Raw genomic sequence first — 26,850 nt, forward strand, 5'->3', positions numbered from 1 at the left:
GCCGCGTAGCCAGAGGTTTTCCCAGTTTTTCCTAGGATTCCGTGCTGATGACGGCTCCCTGGCAAATCCCCCATTGCTGGTGTCCCATCAGCCAGAGCCCAGACACCGCTGCAATGGGGAATCCCCCGCGTGTCCACCTCCCCGCAGCGGTCCCGCAGAGGCGACAGCCAGCAACTTCTCTTTGAGTTGTAGATCAATGACGCCTTGCATTATTGCAGTGTTCCTCCTCCAGTCCACACACCCCGGCTCCCAAAACCTCCTCCGGGATGGGGCTCTGGAGATCAGCGTTTCAGCATGCCGGGCTTGCTGCTGGGGAAAGAGACTGGCGAGGAAAATTAAAAAGATGAGCAGATACAGAGTAATAGTATGTTTGTAAGAAAATTAAAGATTTGCTCTTCAGCTGTTCCAGGCTGGAGTGAGCAGACAGCTGGCAAATGGGAACGATTGGAAATGATGGAATAGATCAAATTATTTAAATAAGAAAAAAAAAAAAAAAGAATTTCACCCTAGCCTGGCCCAGCACGTTGACAAAGCAGCTCCCGGTCCGCGGCACGGGCAATCCTTTGTCTCTGTCACCGAGGTCATTAAACTCCGGCTGCGGAGCGCGGCCCGGGCGCTCCGACCGCTGCTGCAGCGGCCCCGGCCCCGGCCGCCCCCGGGATGCCGCCCCCAGCCCCAAACCCCCCTGCCCGGCCTTTCCCGGCGCCCGACGGCGGGGACACCGGGACCCCGGAGTCATAAGGGACCCCGAGCGTTTGGGGGACACCGGGACCCCGGAGTCATAAGGGACCCCGAGCGTTTGGGGGACACCGGGACCCCGGAGTCATAAGGGACCCCGAGCGTTTGGGGGACACCGGGACCCCGGAGTCATAAGGGACCCCCGAGCGTTTGGGGGACACGGGGACCCCGGAGTCATAAGGGACCCCGAGCGTTTGGGGGACACCGGGACCCCGGAGTCATAAGGGACCCCGAGCGTTTGGGGGGACACCGGGACCCCGGGGTCATAAGGGACCCCCGAGCGCCTGGGGAACACCGGGCACCCCGCGACCTGCGGGACAGGGCTCTGCCGGGGGCAGAGGGAGCAGAGGCGCTGCCGGGACCCCCGGGACCCCTTGGTCATCGCCCCCCGCCCTGCGGTGCCCGCCGAGGGTCCCCTTGGCATCCCGACCCGGGGGAGCGGGCGGGTGACAGCGGTGTGTCAGTGTCGGGGTGTGAGTGTGTCGGGGGTGTGAATGTGTCGGGGGGTTTGAGTGTGTCAATGTGAGTGTGTCAATGTGAGTGTGTCGGTGTGTGTCGGGGGGTGTGAGTGTGTCGGGGGGTGTGAGTGTGTCGGTCTGAGTGTGTCGGGGGTGTGAATGTGTCGGGGGGTGTGAGTGTGTCGGTGTGTGTCGGTGTGAGTATGTCAATGTGAGTGTGTCGGGGGGTGTGAGTGTGTCGGTGTGAGTGTGTCGGGGGGTGTGAGTGTGTCGGGGGGTGTGAGTGTGTCAGTGTGAATGTGTCGGGGGGTGTGAATGTGTCGGGGGGTGTGAGTGTGTCGGTGTGAGTGTGTCAATGTGAGTGTGTCGGGGGGTGTGAGTGTGTCAATGTGAGTGTGTCGGGGGGTGTGAGTGTGTCGGGGGGTGTGAGTGTGTCGGTGTGTGCACGCTCCACTCCGGGGCTTTGCGCGAGCCGCGCATCAGCGGTAGGAGGGGACAGAGCCGCTCCTGGGGCGCACCGGCAGCCCCGGCTCCGCAGGTGCCGCCCGACCGGCACCGGCACCGCACGGCTCGGTCCGGAACAGCCCGGCTCGGTCCGGACAGCCGGCTCGGCTCGGCTCGGCTCGGCTCGGCTCGGCTCGGCTCGGCAGGACGCGGAGGGGAGCGGCCGGAGCTGTGGCTGCCGCGGGACGGGCCGGCGCGGCCGCTCTAAGATGTGCCATGAGCCGCCCGGCCCCGGCGCCGAGCGGCCGCTCCTGAGCCCCGGGCAGCAGCCGCCCCCGTCCCCGCTGCCCCTGGGGCCGTAGGGCCGCGCCGGCCCGCGCCCTCCCCAACGATGCCCCATCTCTGGCCGGCGCTTCGCCGCGTCCTCTGGGAATACTGGGCAGCGCTCCTGGTCGGCGGCTTCTGGGGACAGAGCTCGCACGGGATGCCGCATGTCATCCGGATCGGTAAGGACCGGCGGCGGCCGCGGGAGAACTTCGGGGCCGGGCGGAGAGCGCGCTGCCCGGGGGATGCGGTACCCGGGGCTGCGGGATGCGCTGTCCGGGGCCGGGGCGGAGGTCCCCGGGTGAAGGATGCGCTGTCCGAGGCCGGGGCGGAGGTTCCCCTGGTGAAGAATGCGCTGTCCGAGGCCGGGGCGGAGGTTCTCCCCGGCCAAGGAATGCGCTGTCCGGGGCTGGGGCGGAGGTCCCCGGGTGAAGGATGCGCTGTCCGGGGCCGGGGCGGAGGTCCCCGGGTGAAGGATGCGCTGTCCGGGGCCGGGGCGGAAGGTGCCGGCAGCGCGGCGAGGCGGGGGCTGTGTCCCGGAACGGAGCGGGCAGCGCTCCCGGTGCGAGCAGCCGCCCCGGGCGAGGTGCGATGGGGGTGCCGGGCACCTTGCGAAGAGGAGAGGAGAGTGCTGTCCCTCTGTCCCTTTCCCCGGGGAAAGGGAACGCTTTGCTCCGGAGAGGAGGAATGCTTTGCCTCTGGAGAGGGAGGATGCTGAGCCCCCAAAGACGGGGGATGCCGAGCACCCCGAGAGGGGGGATGCTGATTCCCTGGAGAAGGAGGATTTTTGCTCACAGAGGTGGGGGATGCCGAGCCCCCGGAGAGGGGGATGCGGCTGCTTGCGGTACCCGGTGCGAGGAGAGCTGTTGAGCCTGCGGCAAGAGGGTGCTGTGCAGGGGTGCTTTGACCCAGGGCTGGATGTGCCCAGACAGCCCGGGGGGGCCCGCGGCACCGAGTCCCGCTGCCTGGAGGATGCCAGTGGGCTGGCTCCGCTGCAGCTGCTGCTGAGGACCAGGCGTGTTTCATTAAATTGCTGAGGTTCTGGGGAAAATTAATTTTTAATAATGTTACATAAAGTAATTGCACAGATAACATCCTGGGAATGAGTCTGCGATCTTTCTTTTTCTAATTAAACGAGATACTTGTTTTAATCATGTCATGTAAAGAACGGTGCTGATTTCTGTTACATCCCATGCACTTTGCCATTGGTACACATTCCCAGGGATTTGCTGTCTGCCCACTAAAAATTACAAGGACAGGTTTACCTGCCTTTTGACAGTTCAAATTTTATCTTAGAGAAACCAGTGAAAACTGAATAGATTTGTGAATAATATTAACTGGAAAAAAAAAAAAATGGGTCTTACTTAAGCCAGTGCAACTGCACAGCAGCAATGTGAAAACCAGAAAGAGAAGAATGCTGCTCCTGAGGGACAGGTGCTTTTTGAAGTGGAACACTGTCACCTCCAGCATGGCTTGAAGTGGCTGCATGGCCCAGATTGTCTCATGGACAAGGGCTTGATTCCTGCAGCTTGAGCATCTGGTATCCCCCAGACTTCCGTGGCTGGGGTGCTCCAGGCAGATGTTACCCCGTGCACCTTGTAGTGCCAGAAATCTTGGTGGAAAAGGTTAATGGATCTGCCTCCGGGCCTGGGGCCCTGGCGGCTGCTGAACTTTCACCAGAGCCAAGCTGTTTAGTATGCTCAGCCTCCTCCTGGAACAGCTGGAAATGTTTTGTGCCGCACAAACCCACTCCCAGGAAGGCTCCGTGGCTGCTGACAGTCCCACTGCAGGAGCAGGGAGGAGGCGTCCTGCTGTGAGACCCCCGCTCTGTGTGCCACCAGCCTGTCCCCACCGCCAGCTCCGCAGTGCTGGGGTGGCAGAGTTTCCCTCCCCGGCAGGTCCCAGGGCTCTGATGGCCTTTGGGACCGACAGCCGTGTGCGGGGGGGCTGTGGCAGCTGGGCTGCCGGGCTGGCAGCTCCTCCTGCTTTGGGCTTGGCAGCGGCGGGGCCGATTCTTGGTGGCCAGAGCCGGCTGCTGCCAGGCTGGAGCTCCGAGGAGGCGGCCAGGGGCGGCTGCAGATGTGGCAGATGCTCGTGGGGAAATGGGCTGAGGCCGCGGGGGCTGGCGGCTGCTGAGACTCCAGGGAACACTCGCCTGGCTCATGGGGGACATTCAGGATACTCAGGAGTATCCCTGGGGGCTCTGTGGAGATGTTTAGTCTCGACTCTCAGTGCCTCAGTTGTCCTGCAAATGGATTTTCCAGGCTCAAAGCAATTGCACAAAAGGACAGAGGAGATTTCAATGCAGACACTGCTGCCAGCCCTCCACGAAAACACTCGGGTCTGCTGCAGCTCTGCTCCCCTTCACCGGGCAGGCAGGGAGGGATGGAGGCAAGGAGAGAGAGATGGAGGCAGGGAGGGATGGATAGAGGTAGGGAGGGATGGATAGAGGTAGGGAGGGATGGATAGAGGTAGGAAGGGAGAGATGGAGGAGGCAGGCAGGGAGGGAGGCAGGCAGGCAGGAAGGGAGGAAGCGTTGCCCACTGCAGGAGCACAGCTGTGCCACTGCCAGCACTGCCGTGCCTTCCACAGGAACGCTCTGGCTTTACCTGCTGAGAAATCCCACAACAGTCAGCCCCTCATCGAGCCACCTTCTTGATCACTAAATAAGAAACTTAAAAGATCAGGAAAAGGCTTTAATCGGGGCTGCAGGGAGATCTGTGTTTACCTTCTCTCTCAGCTAAAACTGGCATCATTTTGTGACCTCTTTTTCAGCCCACTGGAAAACTGCAGCTTCTTGCCCTGCATTAATTTGTGCAAAGATGCCCTGGCTTTCAAGTAATTATTTTAATTATTAGGTTATAACAAGAAGTGCAGAACACTTAAGTAACTATTGGTTTAGCACTGAAAATCAAACCAGAGAGAAAGCAGGTAACTTCTCAAAGCTCTCTTTTTTCCTTGTGAAGCTGACTATTAAAATAAATACAGGGAGAGATATCTAAGAAAGGGAAGAAAAAGCCAAAAGCGCTCTTTCTCTCACCAGTAAAATATAAATATTTAATCTACACATCTAAACATAATCTATACATGCACATGTACAAAGAAAATCTGTGCCTTGTTGCAGGATGGGTTTTTAAAGCAGGAGTTTGTATCTGAAGCTTCTTCAACAGCTGCTCGGTTATTACGCAATCTGTTAAATATTTGAAAAAGCCGTATCAGAAAACACCACCCGAGCGCTCAATTCAGCTCCGAGGTGCCCTGGAGCAGAGGCAGAGGAGGGTGGTGGTGAGAGGAGCTGCCCGTGCCCACCCCGCTGAGGGATCCTGCGCCGCTGCCCGCCCTCACTGCGGCTGAGCCGGGCACTTCACACCTGGCACCAGGAGCAGCTGAGCCTCTGCACTCTCGCAGCCAAAGGAGTGCCAGGAGGAGCTCATGGGACCGTGCAGAGCCTGTTTGTCCAACCCTGCACTCGGATTAAAAAGCAGTTGTAGCACCCTTGAGCACACAGACAGAGCCTGATGCCATTTTGCAGCGCTGATGGCACCGTCCCTAACAAAGCAGGGCGGGATGGCTGGGATAGGTGGAGCAGGACTGGCGGCTCCAGACCCATTTTGTTGCTGAAGCATCATCGGGAATTCCTCCGAGTGCTGCTTTTGGGGGATGATGTGTTAGTGAGACACAGTGCGGATCGGATGCCAATGGGCTGAGATCAGTAAATGGTAAAGAACAGACCCCGGGCACTGGGCAGGCAGCAGGAGCTGGGTTTGGGGGGTCCTGAGTGGGTTTGCACTCAGGAGCTGGGTTTGGGGGGTCCTGAATGGGTTTGCACTCAGGAGCTGTGTTTGGGGTGTGCTGCACTCAGGAGCTGGATTTGAGGGGTCCTGAATGGGTTTGCACTCAGGAGCTGGATCTGGGGGGTCCTGAGTGGGTTTGCATTAAGAGCTGGGTTTGGTGTGTGCTGCATTCAGCAGCTGGATCTGGGGGGTCCTGAGTAGGTTTGCACTCAGGAGCTGGGTTTGAGGGGTCCTGAGTGGGTTTGCACCCAGGAGCTGGATTTGGGGGCAGAGGTCCTGAGTGGGTTTGCATTCAGGAGCTGGGTTTGGGGGGTCCTGAGTGGGTTTGCATTCAGGAGCTGGGTTTGGGGGGTCCTGAGTGGGTTTGCACACAGGAGCTGCTGAGGAAGTGACTCCACGCTGCCCGGCTGCCATCATTGCCCTTGGCCACCCCACTCCTGCCAGGAGTGCCCCTGCTGTGTCCCCTGTGTGGGCAAGGGGACAGGCAGGGTCCCACCCTGCCCCTGGGTCACCCCAAGCCCAGCTGTGTGCCCCTCTGCAGGAGGAGTGTGCCAGGCCAGGGAATGGGTTCATTTTCCTTGCTGCATCACCTCCACGTCTGGATCTTCACTTTTGTGCCAGGATTTTACTGAGGTTCTACTCCTGCTGATATTTGTGGCAATAATCCCACCTCAAGCATGTCTGACAGTCCCACTCCTGTATCTCTGAAGTCACTGTGAGCAGGATCAGTCTCCAGCAAAGCTTTTAAACAAACAACGCTGCGTGAGGAATTTATCAGATTTTATTTCTTGTAGTGTCTTTCGGAGCTGTGTTTGCATAGAGAAGGGGTCAGAGCATCGATTGTTTGTATGATTTGCAAGTAACACAGAAAATACAATCAAATTGGAAATCCTGTGAGAAAAATATCATTGATTATTTTACACAAATACATAGAAAACAAATTCTGGGGATAATTATTCTGCTTGGTGTGATTGGCTTTTCTGAGGCTTATTATGCCTGTCAGGAATTTTATTTTGAAACCACCTTCCCACACTCTGCAAATGAAGTTGTATTTTTAAAAATAAAGCAGAAACAGGCTTTTCCAGGCTGAAAAGGCAGCACCCAAGGGCTGGGAGCTGCACATCCACAGGGGACATGAATGCTGGAGTGGGAATCCTCAGCAAGGCAGCTCCAAGGTTTTTCTGCCCAGCTCCTGCCTGGTGACCAGAGTGGCCAGAGCTCTTTGGGGAGGCTGGCAGGGGATGGCACCAGGCTGGTTTTAAATCACTTATTGCCTTTGTAGCTTCTGCTGCATTCCCCTGGGCATTTCTGTGACCGTGCACCCACTGCTCAAGCATTTCATGGTTGATAAAGTTATTTCAGGTCACGAGACACTTTGTGTGTCAGATAACACATTCTGGTAATTTCAGCAGGATAGGAGGGCGGCAGTGTAAATTGTTTGGTGGTAAATGAATTCTGAATACATTTGAATAACAATGTTAACTCTTTATCGCAGAATAGTCTAATTATTTGATCTTGGCATTCTCTCGAGAACTTCATACAGGAAATTAAGATCAAACCACACAGCAGAAAAGAATAGACTCTCATTTATCACGAGGCAGGAGAGACACCAGAGCAGACAGCTCCGTGCTGGGCTCCTGCCTCGGGGCACTTGGGCACCCCCGGGCTGGGGGCAGCAGGGGGTGGGCACAGCTTAAGGGGTGGGGGAGCCTTGGGGGGCTGGTTGTGAGTGGAGAGAGGTGGGTGCACATCTCCTGTCACTGGGACACTGTGAGACACTTACTGGGACACAGTGACACACACCAGGACACAGTGACACACTCTGGGAAATACTGACACACTCTGGGACACAGTGACACACACCAGGACACAGTGACACTCACCAGGACACAGTGACACTCACCAGGACACAGTGACACACTCTGGGAAACACTGACACTCACCAGGACACACTGACACACTCTGGGAAATACTGACACACACCAGGACACAGTGACACACACCAGGACACAGTGACACTCACCAGGACACAGTGACACACTCTGGGACACAGTGACACTCACCAGGACACAGTGACACACTCTGGGACACACTGACACACTCTGGGACACACTGACACACACCAGGACACAGTGACACACACCAGGACACAGTGACACACTCTGGGACACACTGACACACTCTGGGACACACTGACACACACCAGGACACAGTGACACACACCAGGACACACTGACACACTCTGGGAAACACTGACACACTCTGGGACACACTGACACACACCAGGACACAGTGACACACTCTGGGACACACTGACACACTCTGGGACACACTGACACACACCAGGACACAGTGACACACACTGGGACACCCTGACACACTCTGGGACACACGGACACGTGCCAGGACACAGCGACACACAGTGGGACACCGTGACACCAGGACACAGTGACACACCTCGGACACTGTGACATTCACTGGGACACACTGACACACCCTGGGACACACAGACACACACACTGGGATATCCTGACACACACTGGGACACTGGGACACACCCTAGGACACACTGACACACACTGGGACACTGCGTCACACGTGCCTGTGGCACCTCCTCTCGTGCTGCAGTGTCACATCTGGTTTTACCACCAGCAGGTGCAAATCCCCCTCTCTGACCCGAATCTCTGCCTCTCGGGTGTTTTTATTGATGAAACCAAGCAGAGGCTGATGTTGGGAGAAGGTTCCTGTAAAGCCCGCCCGGAGCGACACTGAGCTCATTCTGTCCCCGGCAGAGCTGGCTCCCTTTTCCTGGGCAAGGAGGCGCTCCTTGGGTACAGAGCAGCGCTTGCAGGGAATTAGCGCTGCCGAGGGAATCCCAGCCTCCCCGCCTGTCGCGATATGCGCTGGCGCCCAGCCGGGCCCCGCATCGGCAGAGGGCAGTGCCCCGCCGCGGCTCCCGCACCGTCCTGCGGAGCAGCGCGGATCCACAGCGCTCACACCGAGCTGTGCCGGCAGAGATGCGGTGCTGGAGTCTCCTCCAAAGAGCAGCGCGGATCCACAGCGCTCACACCGAGCTGTGCCGGCACAGATGCGGTGCTGGAGTCTCCTCCAAAGAGCAGCGCGGATCCACAGCGCTCACACCGAGCTGTGCCGGCACAGATGCGGTGCTGGAGTCTCCTGCTGGGGCAGAGCGGATCCACAGCGCTCACACCGAGCTGTGCCGGCACAGATGCGGTGCTGGAGTCTCCTCCAAGGAGCAGAGCAGATCCACAGCGCTCACACCGAGCTGTGCCGGCACAGATGCGGTGCTGGAGTCTCCTCCAAGGAGCAGAGCGGATCCACAGCGCTCACACCGAGCTGTGCCAGCAGAGATGCGGTGCTGGAGTCTCCTCCAAAGAGCAGAGCAGATCTCCAGTGCTCACACCGAGCTGTGCCGGCACAGATGCGGTGCTGGAGTCTCCTCCCGGAGCAGAGCGGATCCACAGCGCTCACACCGAGCTGTGCCGGCACAGATGCGGTGCTGGAGTCTCCTCCCAGAGCAGAGCAGATCTCCAGTGCTCACACCGAGCTGTGCCGGCACAGATGCTGGAGATGCTGGAGATGCTGGAGATGCTGGGGATGTTGGAGTCTCTCCACCCAAACCAGCACGAATCTCCAATGCTCAAACAGAGCTGTGCCAGCAGAGATGCTGGAGATGCTGGAGATGCTGGAGTCTCCTCCCGGAGCAGCGGGGATCTCCAGCGCTCGCACAGAGCTGTGCCAGCTGAGATGCTGGAAATGCTGGAGTCTCCTGCCGAGGCAGAGCGGAGCTCCAGCGCTGGCACCGAGCTGTGGAGATGCTGGAGTCTCCCCCCGGGGCAGAGCAGATCCCCAGTGCTCGCACAGAGCTGTACCAGCAGACCTGCGGTGCTGGAGTCTCTTCTCCCAAACCAGCACGGATCTCCAGCTCTCGCACAGATCTGTGCCAGCACAGATGCGATGCTGGAGTCTCCTGCCGGGCAGAGCAGATCTCCAGTGCTCGAACAGAGCTGTGCCAGCCGAGCTGTGGAGATGCTGGGGGTGCTGGAGTCTCTCCTCCCAAAACAGCACGGATCTCCAGCTCTCACTCGGAGTTTTGCCAGCAGAGATGCTGGAGTCTCTCAAAACGGCACGGATCTCCAGCGCTCGCACCGAGCTGTGCCAGCCGAGCTGTGGAGATGCTGGAGTCTCTCCTCCCGGGGCAGAGCGGATCTCCAGCGCTCGCCCCGAGCTGTGCCAGCAGAGCTGCCGTGCTGGAGTCTCTCGTGGAGGAGACACAATGGCAAATCCGCCCGGCGCGGCGTTCGTAGCCAGCATTAAGCCTCCTAATCCGGTGTAATGTGTGTCTCCACCAGTTTCGCAATCTCCTTCGCCTCCTCTCGGCTGCAGCTTTACCGCGATGCTGTCTGGGCTGTTCCCTGTGCACAGCAGAGTCTCTGGGAATGGCAGATAGCGAGTTGAAAGCACGGAGGGGGGATAGAGGGGAACATTGAGGGCTGAACGAGAGGATAAGAACGGCTCTACGGCAGGAACAGGAGTGCTGTGCCCCTTGGGGAATCCAGCTCGGTTTGCCAGGCAGGGATTGTCGCAGTGTGGGCCGGTGCAGAGGGGATTTCAATGGGATGGGGGGGTCATGCATTGATACACCGATTCGTGTTATTGACAGTGAAAACAGGGACGATGTGCTGCTGTTTACCACTTGTAATAAAGACTAAAACAGATGCAGGTCCTTAGCACAAACGAGAGCTCTTAAAGCAGGTGGAGGGCTCAGCTCATTGCTTTGTCATTGCTCCTGCACCAGCTTTGCTTTGTGGTTGCATTTGTTAACCCCTTCTGCCTCCTCTCACCCCCCTTTGCTGTGCTGCCCCCGGGGAAGCCACAGCTCCAGTGCTCAGGTTTGCACTGTGAGACTCCCACCTCGCCAGCATTACCTGGCTCCTTGTGCTTTAAATCTGCAGCGAGACTCTGAGCATGAACACACAAATACGGATGTGACTGCTCTGTTATTTCTGGCAGGGAAGATCATCAGCAAAACGTGGTTCAGCTGCAAACGGCTGAGGAGAGCGTGGGGTACCCCTGCGTCAGAGGCAACCCCAGAGCTGCTCCGAGCTTCCCCCACGCTGCTCAGCTCTGCAGCACTGGCAGGAAGAGAGGAGAGCAGACACCAGCCTTGGGCACCACACAGTATCTCTATTATTCAATACTTCAGCCCAGGGACCTCGTTAGGCTTCGGCTTTTTTGCTGTGCCCCAGCCAACAAGCTGCACTCCCCTGTGTGGGGTCAGATTCAGAGAATAAAAATAAGTATTGGGAAGTAATAAGGGAACAACTGGCACATTCTGTGTCAGCTTGTTGTGCCTGGGACATTCAGCACAGCAGTGTGACCTGGAAAGCAGCAGGAAGGACTGGGCTTCCAAAGGCACAGACCCTGTGGGGACGTTTGGAGAAGTTTTTAAGCAGACAGATAAACCAAAGGCACAAAACAAAGACTTAAAATTACATAAGTGTTCAGATAAATTGGTGAATTTGGGCCTTGCACTTTGCTCATTGCTCTGGAAATTGGGCACTGGGGATCTCCTCTAAAGGGTACCCATCTCGCCTGGACTGGAGCACTCAACGTTACACAGGCTTTTGTGACAAAGTCCAATTTCTCCTTGGCACCTGCAAGCAGCAGCTTGGGTGGAAATGGTGGTTCCTGCCTCCAGTAAGGACTGGGATGAGGCCACTGACTGCCCTGGCCCTCATTAGCTGGTAGTGACATCTGATGGCTGCGGCATGGCCTTTGCTCCCACTGGGGACTTAGGGGTGAGCAGACCAGATCTCTGAACTCACCAGCTCCCAGGTGAGTAGGAAGGTACACCATTCCTAAAATAACAGAGCTGGCTCTGCAGAGCCCAAACTCCATTAGAGCCGTGGAAGTGAACGGGGAGAGAGCCGGCGGCGCCGTGGGCGGCTCCCCCCACTCTAATGAATAGACGGCTGTCAGCTCGCACTCTTCTCCCAGGATGAAGCAGTAAATAAAATCTGGTGTAACCCACAAATTTAGCTGAGTTACGGCTGTCTGTGGGGACTGAGGTGTTAGACTTGTTTGTTAGTTTTGCAGTGAATTCAAAGCGCTCTGAGGGAAGTCACCGCAGTGATTTTAAATTCCGCCCTCTGCGAGACACCGTGCCTGCCTGGGCTGAGGGGGATTTTTCCTGCCTGCAGCAGAAGTTTTGTGCTGGGAACAGGGTGGATTCTGTTCTGAATGGAACAAAAAGCCACAACACCTGCTCAGCAGAGGAGACAAGGCTGGATGTCATAGAATCTCAGAATGCTTTGGGTTGGAAGGGACATCAAAGATCATCTCATTCCACCCCCCTGCCATGGGCAGGGCACCTTTCACAGTCCCAGGTTGCTCCAAGCCCTGTCCAACCTGGCCCTGGACACTTCCAGGGATGGGGCTGATGTACCCCTGGGGCTCTGTCACTATAGGACACGAAATAAAACAATGCACACACACTGTTGTTCTTAAGGTAAAAAAGGGGAGTTTATTTTCTGACTCTAATTTATAGTTTTCTAAAAGTGACAGTGGATTGAAGGGTGACAGTGCCACCTCTCCAATGACACTGGACAAACCAACAGTCCATCAAATTTCCTCTATAAAATAATGCAAAACAATAAGTTATTTACAGAAAGGGTGTGAGAAAGCTCGTTACAAGAATATAAACATCAGAAGGCTTAGAAAATAGTAAAAAATCAGGGCAACAGGGCTCTGTCAGATCACCCTGCCCACTGCTGGCACCAAGAACAGCCCCTCAGCCATGCCAGGGAGGTTCCCTCCCTGCAGAGCCTTGGGACAGACACCAGTCCTTTAGCACTGCAGAGCTCTGAGATGATATTCTTTTATCAGATGTGCAGCAAAAGGTACATCATGATTAGCCTTAAAAGCTTAAGCTTTTTCTTTGCCCGTGCGAGACAGATTTATAATATTTCCCCTTCCTTTTTTAACACAGGATTCTTAGTGCGGACAGTGATTTATTGAACAATCAATTTCCTTATCTACGTAACACATTCAGGTGATCCATCAACGCCAGATAATCAATCCAGCTCGGGATTTTAAGTGTATATATGTATACTTGTATATATATTTTCCTCCTGTACTGTTGTCAGGCCAAGTAATGTCTCCCTTTCTTTGCTCCTTTCCTTTCCCAGTGACTTCTGTTTATGGTGTGTAAAAGAAACCCCCCGACGTTATATTACACCTTGTAAGTTTTACAGTACTTGAGAGGTTTATGTGCTATGAATGTAAAGGGCAATGCAATAACGCAAAGGGCAGTGAGACATTTTTAAGCACAGAAGGATATACACAGAGCTGAGGAGATAAATCTGGGTGGATAATCGTCCCACTGTGTCTCTCCTATTTATGAGAGGAAAAGACATTCGCTGCAAATCATGCTTCAGGTCACTCGTGCTCTGGGCTCTGCTCTGCTCTGCATTATTGGCTGCTTTAACTGCTCTTAATCTGCTTTGAGGTCTCTGCCCTGGTTTGGAGCAGTGTCCTGGCCCAGCAGAGGGGGCTCAGCCCAGGTGGGGTGTGATTCCCCATGGCTGGGGGGCTACATTGGTGCTGTGCAGCTCAAGGACTGGTGTGAAAAACCCCAATCACTTGTTTTAAAACTGTTGAAAGTTTAATAGTAATAAAATGGTTATAAAAATAGTAATATATACACACACACACACACACATATATATAAATATATAAAATAAATTTATACCTAAAATTTATATTGTATAAATATAAATATATAATATATATTATATAAATATAAATAAATAATATATATTATAGAAATATATAATATATAATATATAATATATAATATAAATGTATAAATAAAATCATATTATATATATAAAAATTAGAGCAATAAGAATTTAGACAATCACAGTTTGGACAATAAAAAAGCAAAGAATTTCGAATCTTTGGATGCTTTCTTCAAAAAAGCATGTCATCTAACAAAGGATTAACCCTTAAAAGCAACAGCCTGTTGCATATTCATACATCTCATACATGATGCAAACATTCCTTTCAAACTAGGGATTTTTCTGTTTATTGCCAACTTCTCCCCCTTCATCTTGTAAATCATGGTTTGGCTCCATGGAGCCTGAAAGGAGGCAGAAGGAGCCTGGTTCTTCCTGCAATATTTCTTCTCTTTGGGATTTTAATGTCGTTGTTATCTCTGCACAAAGAACTTCTTGATAATCTTTATCCATTCCTTGAGCTAGTTAGAAAAGTATCTTACATCGCATAGCTTCTATTTTAATATTATGTTGTAGCCTAAAACTATATTTAACACACTGCTTAAAAGGATTAATACAGCAGAACTTTCTAACATAACACATATAATATTCATTTTAATATTTGTGAAAAGCCAATCATATAATAGGCATTTTTCGCAACTGGGGTATGTGGAATTTGATGTGTCTGTCCTCTCCGAGTTGGGAAAGGGCTGAGCTAGGGAAGGAACTGTAGGAGGGAGTAAGAGGAGTCACAGCTGCCAAATCTGGAGCTTATGGGTGGTTGAGCTGGGAAAGAGGAGCCTGGGTTCAGCCTCCCACAGTCTGGGTGTTCGCTCCTGGGGTTTGGGCTGGGCAGGAAACTGTTCTGAGAATAGGTCTGGGAACTTCAGCTGACACTGTTCCTGCGGGAGAGGAACTTCTCCTGGGGGCATTCAGATTTCTGAAACAATCAAGCTATGAATCCCTCTCAAATGTGAATATTCAGAATTCAGCATTTGCAATTAGCAGTAGAATTGGAGACAAAATGCCGTTCATTTCAGAGGTCAAGAGAAGTTGTACACAAAGGTCACTGTTCCATTCAAAATCCAATTTGTTTTTTGGGCTTACTATGGCAGAAATGCTGATGATTTTGTTATTGCCACACACATTAGGTACTTTCTGTGCAGGAAAAGATTTTGCCTTAATTACTTTCAGTTTTAACTGTCTGGCACAGAGATGGGATTTTCCTGATTTGAACCATCTCTTCAAAAGTCGAGAACTCGACCGAGACCGAGAACCTCCTGGTGTGGCAGAGCCCCATGGAGCTCCCAGGAGCAGGAGCTGGTGGCTGCTGTCCTGTTTGCCATGGTGGCAGCAGCACTCCAGAATGTCCCTGGGACGGGAGGAGAGGAGAAGAACCTGCAAGAGAATCCTCTGAATCCATGTTCCTCCCATCCAAGCAGTTCTGCAGAGCCCAGCGCCTCCTGCAGCTCCAGGTGCTGTTTGTTTCAGCAGCAATGCCATCACCATTTTAAGCTGAACCAGGGACCTGTAAAAAGGGTGTTCTTGGTTTAAATCTCTGGTCTATAAAATCTTAAGGACCTGCTCTTTCTTTATAGGGAAAGAAAACCATTTTCTTCCTCATTTTATGCACTTTTCTTCTTGCGCGTTTTTATTTCTGCAAAAGCAGTTTTTGTCATCTTTGCTTAGACAAAATTCAAAGTAAGACCCTGAATGTTTTGCTTCAGGGTGGCATCTCAGCTTGGCTCATAATGTTTGAATGGAAATAGGATCTTCAGTTTTCTTTCCTATTCATCTACATCACAGCAAAAGGGTTGTCTGGAATGGGTGTTGCAAAATCTTAGATGAAGCAGATAATATTTTTTAAAATGGAGGGCTTATCCCTGCACAGTTTATCAAATTTCCTTTAGGTTAAAGTTACAAATGAGGTGTTGAATACAAAAAATGCTCAGTTCTTTGACCAGCTACCTTCTACCCTGTGGCGTATTCCAATAGCCAGGAGTGACTTTGGATGTGTGCCTATCTATTTATAAAGGATCAATCAAGCCCAAAATCCAGCCTGGGCTGCAGATCCCTCTCTTTACACTTTGGATTTGCATTTACTTTAGAATTTTTCTGAGGCAATTCCCACTTAATTGACTGTCACTCCCTTTCCTTCGGTCTCCTGCTCCAAGGATCACACACACACTTGGTGCCCCTGGCACAGCCACTCCCTCTGTGACTTTCAGCTGCTGAACTCCCCTCCTCATCCCCAGGCCTCAAAAGTGGAGGGAAGAGATGAGCACAGCTGAAATCCTGAACAAGCTGTACTTCCTGGTATTTTAAGAAAATGCTGAATTTTAAGAAAATACAGTTTCCTCAGCAGCTGGATGAGATTTTTCACTTGGGAACAGAACCCCCAGAATGTTCCTGGCTTCCTAAAGATCCTGTGAGGTGCCACCAGCCTGGGTGGCAGCACTGGTGACACTCTCAGCACCCACACTGACCCCAGCACTATGTGCACATGATTTAAAGAGAAGTTTCCCCCCAGCCTGGTGACCATGGATATTTAATGCTGGCCCAGGCACCTCTATATTTTGTGTTATAGGCCTCTATATTCTGTGTTATTAAGGTCACTCTATGTGGTTACACGACTCTTTGTGCTCTTTGAGGGTTTGTGGGGAAACCAATTTCCATATGAATTATGGAAGTTGATACCAACAGGGCTGTAATTCGTAAATTGTTCTGACAGCAACATTTTGTAACAGAACACAGAGAAACCAGGGTAATAAAACTTGCCATTAAGGGAGTGGACTTGTGAGTCCTAGAAAGAAATCTTGTCCAAGGATTATTTATGATCATTGCACACCAAAATGTGTTTTTGCATTTTTATTGCTGCCAAATTACTTGTAAACCCACCAGGGAGCTAATGATTTTTCCTCTGAGGCCATGCAACTTCATTTTGGTTTATATATATATATATATATCCATTTCTGCCACCAGTTAAGCTGTCACTTTTGATTTAGATTAACCATAATTATTTCAAAACAGCTCAGGTGTTAAAGGGTTAACTGTCCTTTGACTCCAGCTGACAAAATCTACAGGACAGTGATTCCAAAGGCGAATGGTGGTGCCTGGGCAGCTTTTCCCTGGATCACTGGAAAGGTGCTAACCACCTCTAATGGGGAGCACGGATTATTTATGTTCTTCTGCTGCTTCTCATTAATTTTTCAGAGCACTTGCTTGAAGAGTTCCGACTTCTCTGCTCCTTCATTAGTGTTACCTGCTCAGCAGCGTGCAGCAGGGGAGGTGACACTTCTGAAAGGAGATTTCTGCTTTGCAGGGGGAGAACAGCAGCAGGAAGCTCTGGACAAGGAGCTGGGAGCAGAGACAAGGTTTTAGAGAGGTTTTAGCCTCCCCAGCAGGGCTGGCTGGTGCAGGGGCTCAGTGGCCTGAGCCTGCCCGGTGGCTCCTGTGAAAAATGCCAATCACTTGTTTTTAGAATTTTAAAAGTTTGATAGTAATAAAATGGTTATAAAAATAGTAATGGAATTAGAGTAATAATAATTTGGACAATTTGGATTAGGACAATATGAGACAATAAAACCGAAGAGTTACAGACAGTCTGGGTACCTTTTCTGGGCAAAATAAGCCCAAAAAAGGACACAGGTTAACAGAGGATTAACCCTTAAAAGCAATAACTTGTTGCATATTCATACATCTCATACATGATGCATAAATTCCATTCAAACATAGGATTCTGTCTGGTCAGTGTCAGCTTCTTCCTCATAATCCTGGTGCCTCTTCAGGGCTGAGCAAGGTGGGAAGAACTCGATCGGAGAGCAATAAATTCATTTTGTCTGAAAGATTCAGGTGTCCTGTGGCTGCTATCTGGTGCGAGTCCTCTCTTTAGAAAAGTATCTTACATAGCATAGTTTCAATTTTAACATCATGTTATAACCTAAAACTATATTTTACACACTACTTAAGAGAATTAATACAGCGTAACTTTCTAACACAACACATATAATATTCATTTGAATATTTGTGAAAAGCCAATAATAAAATACTCATTTTTCACACTCCCATCACCCAGGGCTGGTTGCCTGTGCTGAGCCACCCTGGAGCCCTCCAGGGCAGTGCAGCTGTCCCAGCCCCAGCACATGGTGGCTTTTCAGCATCACTGATGTCAGAATTCAGGACATCCCTCTGGCTGTCCTGGACTGCCAGGACCCCTGCCAGGGGGCTCAGGGACCCTGGCACAGAGCCCAGGACACCCTGTGGGTTTGACCATCATGATTTGCTCCATTATGACCCATGGAGCAAATTACCAACCTTATATGAGGATCTGCAAGCCACAACAGTTTAAGTAGAATGATAGTGAATTTATCACGGGGTGAAAAAGAGAGTTTTTGGGGTTTTTAGAATGGGGGTTCAGGGGGCAAGATGGAGGAATCTGGGTGTGTCCAGCCTTTCTCCTTCTTCTTCTTGGCCTCCATCTTCTGCTGTGATGGTGGCACTTTGGGATTGGTTTAGAGTAGAAGCTCACTGTCTAACACAGGTGACAGGTATTGGGAAGTTATTGTAAATATTGTACAGGTAGTTTTTTATATAAAAAGATAACACTGCCCCTGGGGGCAGGCAGAGTGCCTCTGTCTGTCCTGCTGAGTGGACCTTGGCTGGACAGGAGTAAGAATTTTATAGATAAGAAAAAATAAACAACCTTGAGACCAAGAACCGAAGTGCTCTGACTCCTTTGAGCACCAGGCTGGGAAAGAGAGACTTCCTAACACATCTTGGGGTCACTGTGAGCAGCAGAGATCCCGAGACACTGAGGGGTCCCTGTGTAGCCATCACTGCTCCTGCTCCCTCCCTGACAGCCAGGCTGAGTTCAGCTGCGCCCCTCGTTGTGTCCTGTCCCCCAGATGTCACCAGGGCCTCTGTGTCACTTCACAGGACGGCAGCTTTTACCCTTTTCCTCCTTGGGATGCTCCAGTCACTCACAGCAGGAACACCCCGGCTGCAGGGAGCTGCAGGGAGCTGAAGATCAGCCTTACAAAGGTTAAGGGAGCACTAAATTATTCCTGGCTGTGGCTCCCAGGGTGATGACACCTCCTTTTTTGTGATGTGCAACCTTGGACAGACTTTCCTGGTGCAAAAGAGGCAAGAGGTGCCCCCCAGGGATCACTCAGTGGTGCCCACCCACTCTTGTCAGTCCAGATGGCATCCCCTGGGCACAGGTAGCAAATGGATGGAGATGTTTGTTAGACTTTGGGGGTCATGGGACATTTGTACTTTCGTTACCAAAGTCACCAATGACTAATTGCATTTTTGATCGTAACAGAGCGCTTCGTTAGAGCCACATTTCCTTTATGGATTTTCAAAGCCTTATTTTTAGAGAAATAGTTTTTGATCTGTTGTTGGCTCTTCTTCTGCTCTATTACAGACTCCCTGCATGGCTTTGAACAAATGGCTTTGCTCTTCTTTTCCTTAATTCTGTACTTGTAAAATAGGGCTGAGCACGCTACCAGCTCCTCTGGGCTGTGGGGATGGGAAGGGTTTAGAGCCTGCAGATGTCAGTAGCTGAGCTTGCCACACCCAGCAGGATCTTTGAGGCACAACAAACAGATATGAGCAGGCACAGCCCTATTAGCAGTGAAATACTGAGATTATAACCCAGGACTCTCTGACTGGAGCAATTCTGGGGAATAAAAAAAAAAAAAAAAAGAGTATCCTAAATACACTTAACTGCTTATTTAATGGAGATTTTAAAAGTTATTTATCGAAATTTAGCAACTGTTTACTCAATCCAGTACTGGAAAGCCTTTAAAACATACTCTTAATAATCCCTTTGTATTTAACTAATGTACAATAGCGTGTGCTATTACATTGCAATTACATCCTATTTGAGACACTTAATTAAAAGGGAGGCTGTAATGAGCTCCCAATTGTTTGGCTCCTCAGCCAGACCCACACGATGGAGGATTCTGCCTGTCAGTGGTGCCAGGCTCATCCCGGAATGACACAGTGGCAGCATGGAGCTGCTACATGTGAGCCTGGGGCTGTGTGGGGCTGGTTCTGTGTGGGGCTGCTCCATTTGGGGCTGGTTCTGTGTGGGGCTGGGTCCATTTGGGGCTGGGTCTGTGTGGGGCTGGGTCCATTTGAGGCTGGTCCATTTGGGGTTGGGCTGTGTGGGGCTGGTTCATGTGGGGCTGATCTCTTTGGGGCTGGGTCTGTGTGGGGTTGGTCTATTTGGGGCTGGATCTGTGTGGGTCTGATCCATTTGGGGCTGGGTCCATTTGGGGCTGGGTTTGTGTGGGGCTGCTCCATTTGAGGCTGGGTTTGTGTGGGGCTGGGTCCATTTGGGGCTGGCCCATTTGGGGCTGGTTCATGTGAGGCTGCTCCATTTGAGGCTGGGTTTGTGTGGGGCTGGGTCTGTGTTGGGCTGGGTCTATTTGGGGCTGGGTTTGTGTGGGGCTGGGTCTATTTGGGGCTGGGTCTCTTTGGGGCTGGTTCTGTGTGGGGCCGGTCCATTTGGGACCTGTGTGGAGCTGGTTCCATGTGGAGCTGTGTCCATATGGGGCTGCTCCATGTGAGGCTGGGTTTTTGTGGGGCTGGATCAGCAGGCTCATGACCCCACAGGTCTCTCAGGCCCTGGAGATCACTCCCACTCCATCTGGGATGGCTCCAGTCTTCTCCTCCTCTCTGGGAGAGAGTTTGGACCATGGACACTTTATGATTCTGGATTCCAGAGCTCCCCAGGGCTGGAATGTCCCAGCTCAAGGGTGTTCTTCAGAGGCAGCTGCCCATCCCTGACATGGGAACCAGCAGCAGGCCCTGCCCTGCAGGGGCCACCTCCAGCTTTGGCCAGGAGCTCTGATGTGGAAGGGCAGCAAGTTCTGATGTGGAAGGGCAGCCTTGGAAGGTGCACCAAGGCCAGAAAGCTGCGTGGTGTTCATGGGAACCTAGGGAACCCTGCTGTGTGCCTGAGCATCACACGGTCTGCCCTGCTCTGCCCTGGCCTCTCCACAGCTGGGAATCACAAATCTGGCACACAGTGCCCTGCTGGGAATCATAAATCACAGTGCCATGCTGGGAATCACAAATCTGGCACACAGTGCCATGCTGGGAATCACAAATGTGGCACACAGTGCCATGCTGGTGTGGTCACCCTGCCCCGTGCCAGGCTGGCTCTGTGCAAGAGCTCTCAGACATCTGTCTGCAGCCAGCTGCTTGCCATCCCACCAAGTGGCTGCTCTGCTTCTCTCAAGTAAAAAAAAAAATAATAATCCAAGCCCCCTTTAATTCAAGGCTGTTTGAAACCAGAAGTGACAGCAGCTTTGTGCTCGCTCCGTGGCGGGATGTGAAGTTAATTTGTATAAGTGATTCTTTTGCTTTTAATTTATCAGCCAAACTGAGGAACACAGGGACCCCACGAGGCATGCCTGAATCTTTCAGGAGTGGAGCTTGTTTATTCAAGTGCTTAAATATAGCTCTTCATTGTGTGGCTGATCCTGCAGTGCAGTGCAAGGAAGGCAGGATAGGAGATCCCTCTGCTCCCTGGGTCACTGTCCAGGCCCTCACTGTGGTGCCAGTGCAGCCCCCAGAGTGAACCAAACCCTTCTCCCACAGAGAACTGAGAGAACGAGGGCAGGGGGATCTGTGTGCAGCAGCTCTTTGGGTTTTGCAGGGGATTTTTAGGCCAGCCCAGGTTTATGAGCTGCCCATGAACCCAGTGCACAGCATCTCATAAAAATCCTGCTTCCTCCTCTTGTTGGATTAAGGTTATTTTTTGATTCAGAGATGAGGTAATTGAGAGGTGTTTTTCACTTCTCTACATTCTCTTCAAATCCATTTCCCACACCCTCTCAGCTCTGCAGTTTTATTTTGTTTGCAGTCTGAATCTAATAAGAGGATGAAGGGAGGTTTTGGCAGGGAATGGTCCCAGTCCTGGGCGTGGTGACTGATGCAGCCACATGTCAGAAATCCAGGATAGCAGCCCTTCCCTCCCAGAGAAGGGCCAGAGAAGGCTGTTCCCTGGCATTTTGGTTAGGAAAGCAAGGATGCTTCAAAGTGAAAGGGAAACAGAAACCTCCAGGTGTTTTTTGTTGTTCCAACTGCTTTAAAATGATGTTTAGATTTCACGTATCAGTAATTACATCCACTTGGGTGGTATTTAATGCCAGCCACTGATGGATGCTCTGTAATCCTATAGAGAGAGAACACGTTTGTTTTCTGAGGCTAACTGCACACAATCTGTTATTGTGTGATGTTGAATACTTTGAGGGTTGGTGCCTTTCAGTGTTGAGCATAAAAGCCAGGCCTCCCTGACAATAACCTCCATTAATCAGGCCTCCCCAGTCCACAAGCCTTGGAGACTGCCACGTCCTCTTTGTACACCAAAGCTTGCCAGGATTCCAGAGTGAAAAACCTCCTACCGATCTCCCTCTCTTTCATTTCTTCTTCTTTTTTAGGTTTAAACAGGAAAATAGCCTCCCAGTACAGCTCCCACTGCTTTAGCTGCATCTCCACACGTTTCTTTTAAACTAACTGACAGCTTATGGTGGGAAGGAGAAGCAGCTGCAACTTGTTGGGAGCAGGGGAACTTCACTTCCAGAGGATTCAGCTCCTTTTGTTTTCCACAAGAGCTGTTGAGTGCTCAGAGCTTTAAAAAAATAAGGCCACTCATTCAGACTCCTGCAACATGGATTGAGGGCAGAGGTGTCCTGCAGGCTCTCCAGAGAGCTGGGAGCACGAATGAAGGTCCCCCAGAGCCCCACTGGCTGCTGTGCTTGGCTACACTTCCACAAACTCCCATGGGAAATGAAATTCTGGTGCTTCAGCTCAACTTTTCATCCCTGTCGGAGTCCTCAGCTGTGCTGTTTGATATGTCCCAAACTCCCCAGCTGCTCTGAGTGCATGGGAATGACAGAAGGAGAGGACACAGCCTTAACCTGCACCAAGGGAAGTTTAGGTGAGATGTTAGAAAGAAATTCCTCACTGAAAGAGTGACTGGGAAATGGGATTGGCTGCCCAGGGAGGGGGTGGATTCACCATACCTGGAGGAGTTTAAAAACAGATGGAGGTGGCACTCAGTGCCAGGGTTTAGCTGATAGGAGGTGTTAGGGCAGGGGTTGGGCTGGGTGATATTAAAGGTATTTTCTAACCTGAGTCATTCTGTGATTCAGGACCACTCCAAAATGAGCCTGTTAGAAAGAAATTCTTCACTGAAAGAGTGACTGGGAAATGGGATTGTCTGCTCAGGGAGGGGTGGAGTCACCACCCCTGGAGGAGTTTAAAAACAGACTGGAGGTGGCACTCAGTGCCAGGGTTTAGCTGATGAGGGTATGGGTTGGCCTGGGTGATATTAAAGGTATTTTCTAACCTGGGTCATTCTGTGATTCTATTATTCTGTGATTCAGGACCACCCCACAGTCAGCCTGCTTTTCCTGAGGTGCTGAAGCATGCCAGGGCTTCCAGAGTGGAATCACTGCAGGGCAGGGCCAGGCTGGGCTGGGGCAGCACTGCAGGGAATGGGAATTCTGGGCAAGAAAAGCACGGCCACGGGGCTGGGGAGGGAGGTGGGGGTCACCTGGCTGAAGAAGGGGGTTTGAGGAGAGCAGAGGGTGCTCCAAACACCATCCTCTTCCTCTTGGGCAGCTCCAGTGGGGACGTGCAGGGTCCCAGCTTGGCCAGCCCAGCACAGCTGAGCCACTGTTGTAAGCCAGTGGCCAAATTCTCTCAGGGCAGGCAGGCCACAGGGTTTGTGGTGCTCATTGGGGAGAAGGAACCCTCCACAATGGCCAAGGGTTTGTGGTGCTTATTGGGGAGAAGAACCCTCCACAATGGCCATGGGTTTGTGGTGCTCATTGGGGAGAGGGAACCCTCCACAATGGCCAAAGGTTTGTGGTGCTCCATTGTGGCCCTCCACAATGGCCAAGGGTTTGTGGTGTTCATTGGAAGAAGGACCCTCCACAATGGCCAAGGGTTTGTGGTGCTCCATTGTGGCCCTCCACAATGGCCATGGGTTTGTGGTGCTCCATTGTGGCCTTCCACAATGGTTTAAAGCACATTGGAAAAAGGCAGGACATGAAAGAAAAGCCATACAAACCTAGACTGCAGCTGGACACTTTGGTGTTGAGCAGTGTGTAACCTTCACCTCACCCGAGCTGTATTTTCCTCCTGAAGTCAGTCCCTGCCTGTCCTTGAGGGGCAGTTTCTCAATGGAGAAAAGACTCCTCGGAGCTGCCAGCCAAAATAAACCTAATTGTTGCATTGTGTCTGAGCAAGTCTGAAAGTTGCCAGTAACAGCTATCTCAGACCATCACAATCAACATAATTTTGGTCTTAATTGCTAAGTATTGCTATAGAAAGACGGGTTGTCTTTCTGCTCCAAGTCCTCACAGTTGCTCTCCCAGGTTTCAAGATGCAGTGAAAGTTTTTGGGCTGGTTTTTCTTTTTTTTTTTTTTTTTCCACACTACGTTTCAAATGCTTCCTTGTCAAACTGGTTAAAAGCCCTTATTTATAAAACGTGTGCGTCTCTTTCAGCTTAACTGAAAAGGCATTAAAATAACTGCAGCTGTGGAAAGAATAATTACAGCGAGATTTTGTCAAGGACTCTCTTGTCTGATGTTGCCATCTGTGACATGGTGAATGCAAAGATCATTTGAAACATAGGCAGTTAATGTAGAGAATAATTTCGGAGCTTTCGATATTTATGGTAAATTATTTAAGTTTATTGTTTGGTTTTATGGCCTCATTATTCTGTGTGGTAAGGATCTCTGCTTTTTGTGTTGTTCTGCACTTTGATTTCCACTTTGTGAAGGAAAAGAGCCCTGCAGTAAAAGTAACACTTCACACATTTCAGGAATGTTTCAAGGAGACATCATACTAATCAGATTATTTTCATGCACCTCAATATCATCCCTGATGCCTTTTAAAAAAACATCTGCAGATAAAGATCTTCTTCTTGACCAGGTGTTAATAGCCAGTCCTTCAGGCATGGGCAGTGACAGGGGCTGGTAAACATTACAGACTTGCATTAATTTTCTTTTGTCTCTTAGAATATTGTTTCTGAGACTCCCTCTGCGAGGACATTGCTGCATTATTTCCTTCAACAACCCCTGACTGGCCAAATTAGGAACAGACTGTCGCACTGGAAATGAGTAATTGGCTGCCAGAGACACAGAAAAGGGGACTTGGCTTCCCCCAGCCTGGCTGCTCTGTACAGGAGCTGGTGCTGGAGCCAAATTCGTGTGCTAATTAATCAAATGAGGGCATGGCCAGGCTGTGGGCAGCTCCTGTGTGGGCACTGCCAGGCTCCCCATGCTCCTCTGTGTGGTGGTGTTTGAGGGTACCCAGGACAAGGGAAGAGACGAGAACCTTGACTCCGTGTTTCAGAAGCCTGATTTATTATGTTATGATGTATATTATATTAAAAGAAAATTGTATACTAAACCTACACTAAAGAAAGAGAGAGGAGACATCAGAAAGCCAGAAAGGAATGATAATAAAATCTTGTGACTGACCAGAGAGTCCGACACAGCTGGACTGGGATTGGTCATCAAGTAAAAAACAACCACATGAGTCCAATCAAAGATGCACTTGCCACATTCTATGGCAGCAGATAATTCTTGTTCACATTTCATTTCTGAGGCTTCTCAGGAGAAAAATCCTAGTAAAGGTATTTTTCAGAAAATGTGTCAGTGACACTCCTGCTCCAGCTGGGTGTGTCCCATGTCACCTGCACGTCCTGCCCCACAGCAGATGGGGACAGCACCCCTGAGAGTGTTTCCCTCCTGTGCCCAGTGTGCAGCTCCTGCACTCTGAGCAAGGTGTGAGCAGCTGTGTCCAGGGAGGGACACCAGGAGGAGACTGTGAGGGGGTCAGGGTTGAGGCCTTTTTGGGACAACCTAAAAACAGAGGCCAGATAAAATTAAGGCAATAAAAAGCAGTTCTGTTTATTGAAGGGCCTTCAGGTACATTTAGGGCAGACAAAGCACCCCAAGGGATACACCCCAAAATAGACAATGGGTCACAGGTTTTCACACTTTTATAACTTTGGGCCATTTGCATATTGGGGGTTCATCTTCCAATTACAGCTTCAGCTAATGAAGTCATTGACCCCAAGTTTGCTGCCCCCAACTCACTTTTGTTTCCATCTCTGGGGCCTGAGGCAGTGAGGTGTCCTTGATTGCCAGGCCTGGAGAGGAATTGTGTGTCTGCCCCAAATGAGAAAGCAGCAGCTCCCACTGTGTGTGGAGTTTGGAGTTCTACACTAAAGAACTGCAGGGTTACAAATATATAAAAATTATAAAAGCTGAAATCCTGAGGCATCAGGGACACCCTGGGTACAGCACCCTGTTCCTTGCTGTGGCTCCTTACTGCAAACCCCCCCCAGGCTTTCTGTGTAGTGCAGGGGATGGTGCTGCTCACAGAAAATGAGGTTTGCTCCTTCTGGGGAACTTCATGTGGCTCCATCTGAAAGGCATCCGTCAGCACTTTCCTGGAGGTGCTGCACAGCACATCCTCAGCAGCACTGTGAAGCACAGCAAGTGCCTCCTCCAGCAGCTTTCCCTGCTCCTGCAGCACTTCCACAAGCCCAGGGATAGCTGAGACAGCCCAGCAGAAGTATTTTGTTTGGTATGAACTCTGACCGTGTTCACAGGGGTCTGAGGATGAGAGAAGAGACGAGGATCTGACTCCATGTTTCAGAAGGCTGATTTATTATTTTATGATGTATATTATATTAAAACTATACTAAAAGAATAGAAGAAAGGATTTCATCAGAAGGCTGGCTAAGAATAGAAAAAGAAGAATGATAACAAAGGCTTGTGGCTCAGACAGAGAGTCCGAGCCAGCTGGGCTGTGATTGGCCATTAATTAGAAACATCCACATGAGCCAATCCCAGATCCCCCTGTCGCATTCCACAGCAGCAGATAACCATTGGTTACATTTTGTTCCTGAGGCCTCTCAGCTTCTCAGGAGGAAAAATCCCAAGGAAAGGATTTTTCATAAAAGATGTCTGTGACAATGAACTTTTCAGTGGAATTGGGATTGTCTTTCCACCAGCTGAGGGCTGCAGCTCTGCTGTGTGCTGGCAGTCCTGGGCAGCTGCTTTGGAGAATTTGGGAGGGATCAGGAGCCACCTGTGTGCCCCTGCAGAAGAGTCTCTTCCCACCAGCCAGCCTTCTGAGCGTGCCCTCTGCAGCTGCTCAACATCTGGATCTCTGCCTGGCTCTGTCCGTGCTAGGGAGGTGGTGGCAGCACAGCCTGAGCACCCAGAACTGCTCCAGCTTCTCCTCCATGGGTC

At 51.3% G+C, this 26,850-nt stretch overlaps 1 protein-coding gene across 2 annotated transcripts in view; it reads left to right on the forward strand.

The window, feature by feature from the left end:
• The first annotated feature begins 1,821 nt into the window (after positions 1-1,821).
• The window catches only part of GRIK3 (glutamate ionotropic receptor kainate type subunit 3), a 131,122-nt gene continuing 106,093 nt past the window's right edge, over positions 1,822-26,850 (forward strand). For both annotated transcript variants that reach the window (XM_036396940.2, XM_036396942.2), the window contains exon 1: positions 1,822-2,146. In XM_036396940.2, coding sequence (XP_036252833.1) covers positions 2,032-2,146 — 115 coding nt within the window. In that variant the 5' untranslated portion in view covers positions 1,822-2,031. The remainder of the gene's footprint in view (positions 2,147-26,850) is intronic.

This window comes from Molothrus ater, chromosome 24 (assembly GCF_012460135.2).
Source record: "Molothrus ater isolate BHLD 08-10-18 breed brown headed cowbird chromosome 24, BPBGC_Mater_1.1, whole genome shotgun sequence".
Classification (NCBI taxonomy): Eukaryota; Metazoa; Chordata; class Aves; order Passeriformes; family Icteridae; genus Molothrus; species Molothrus ater.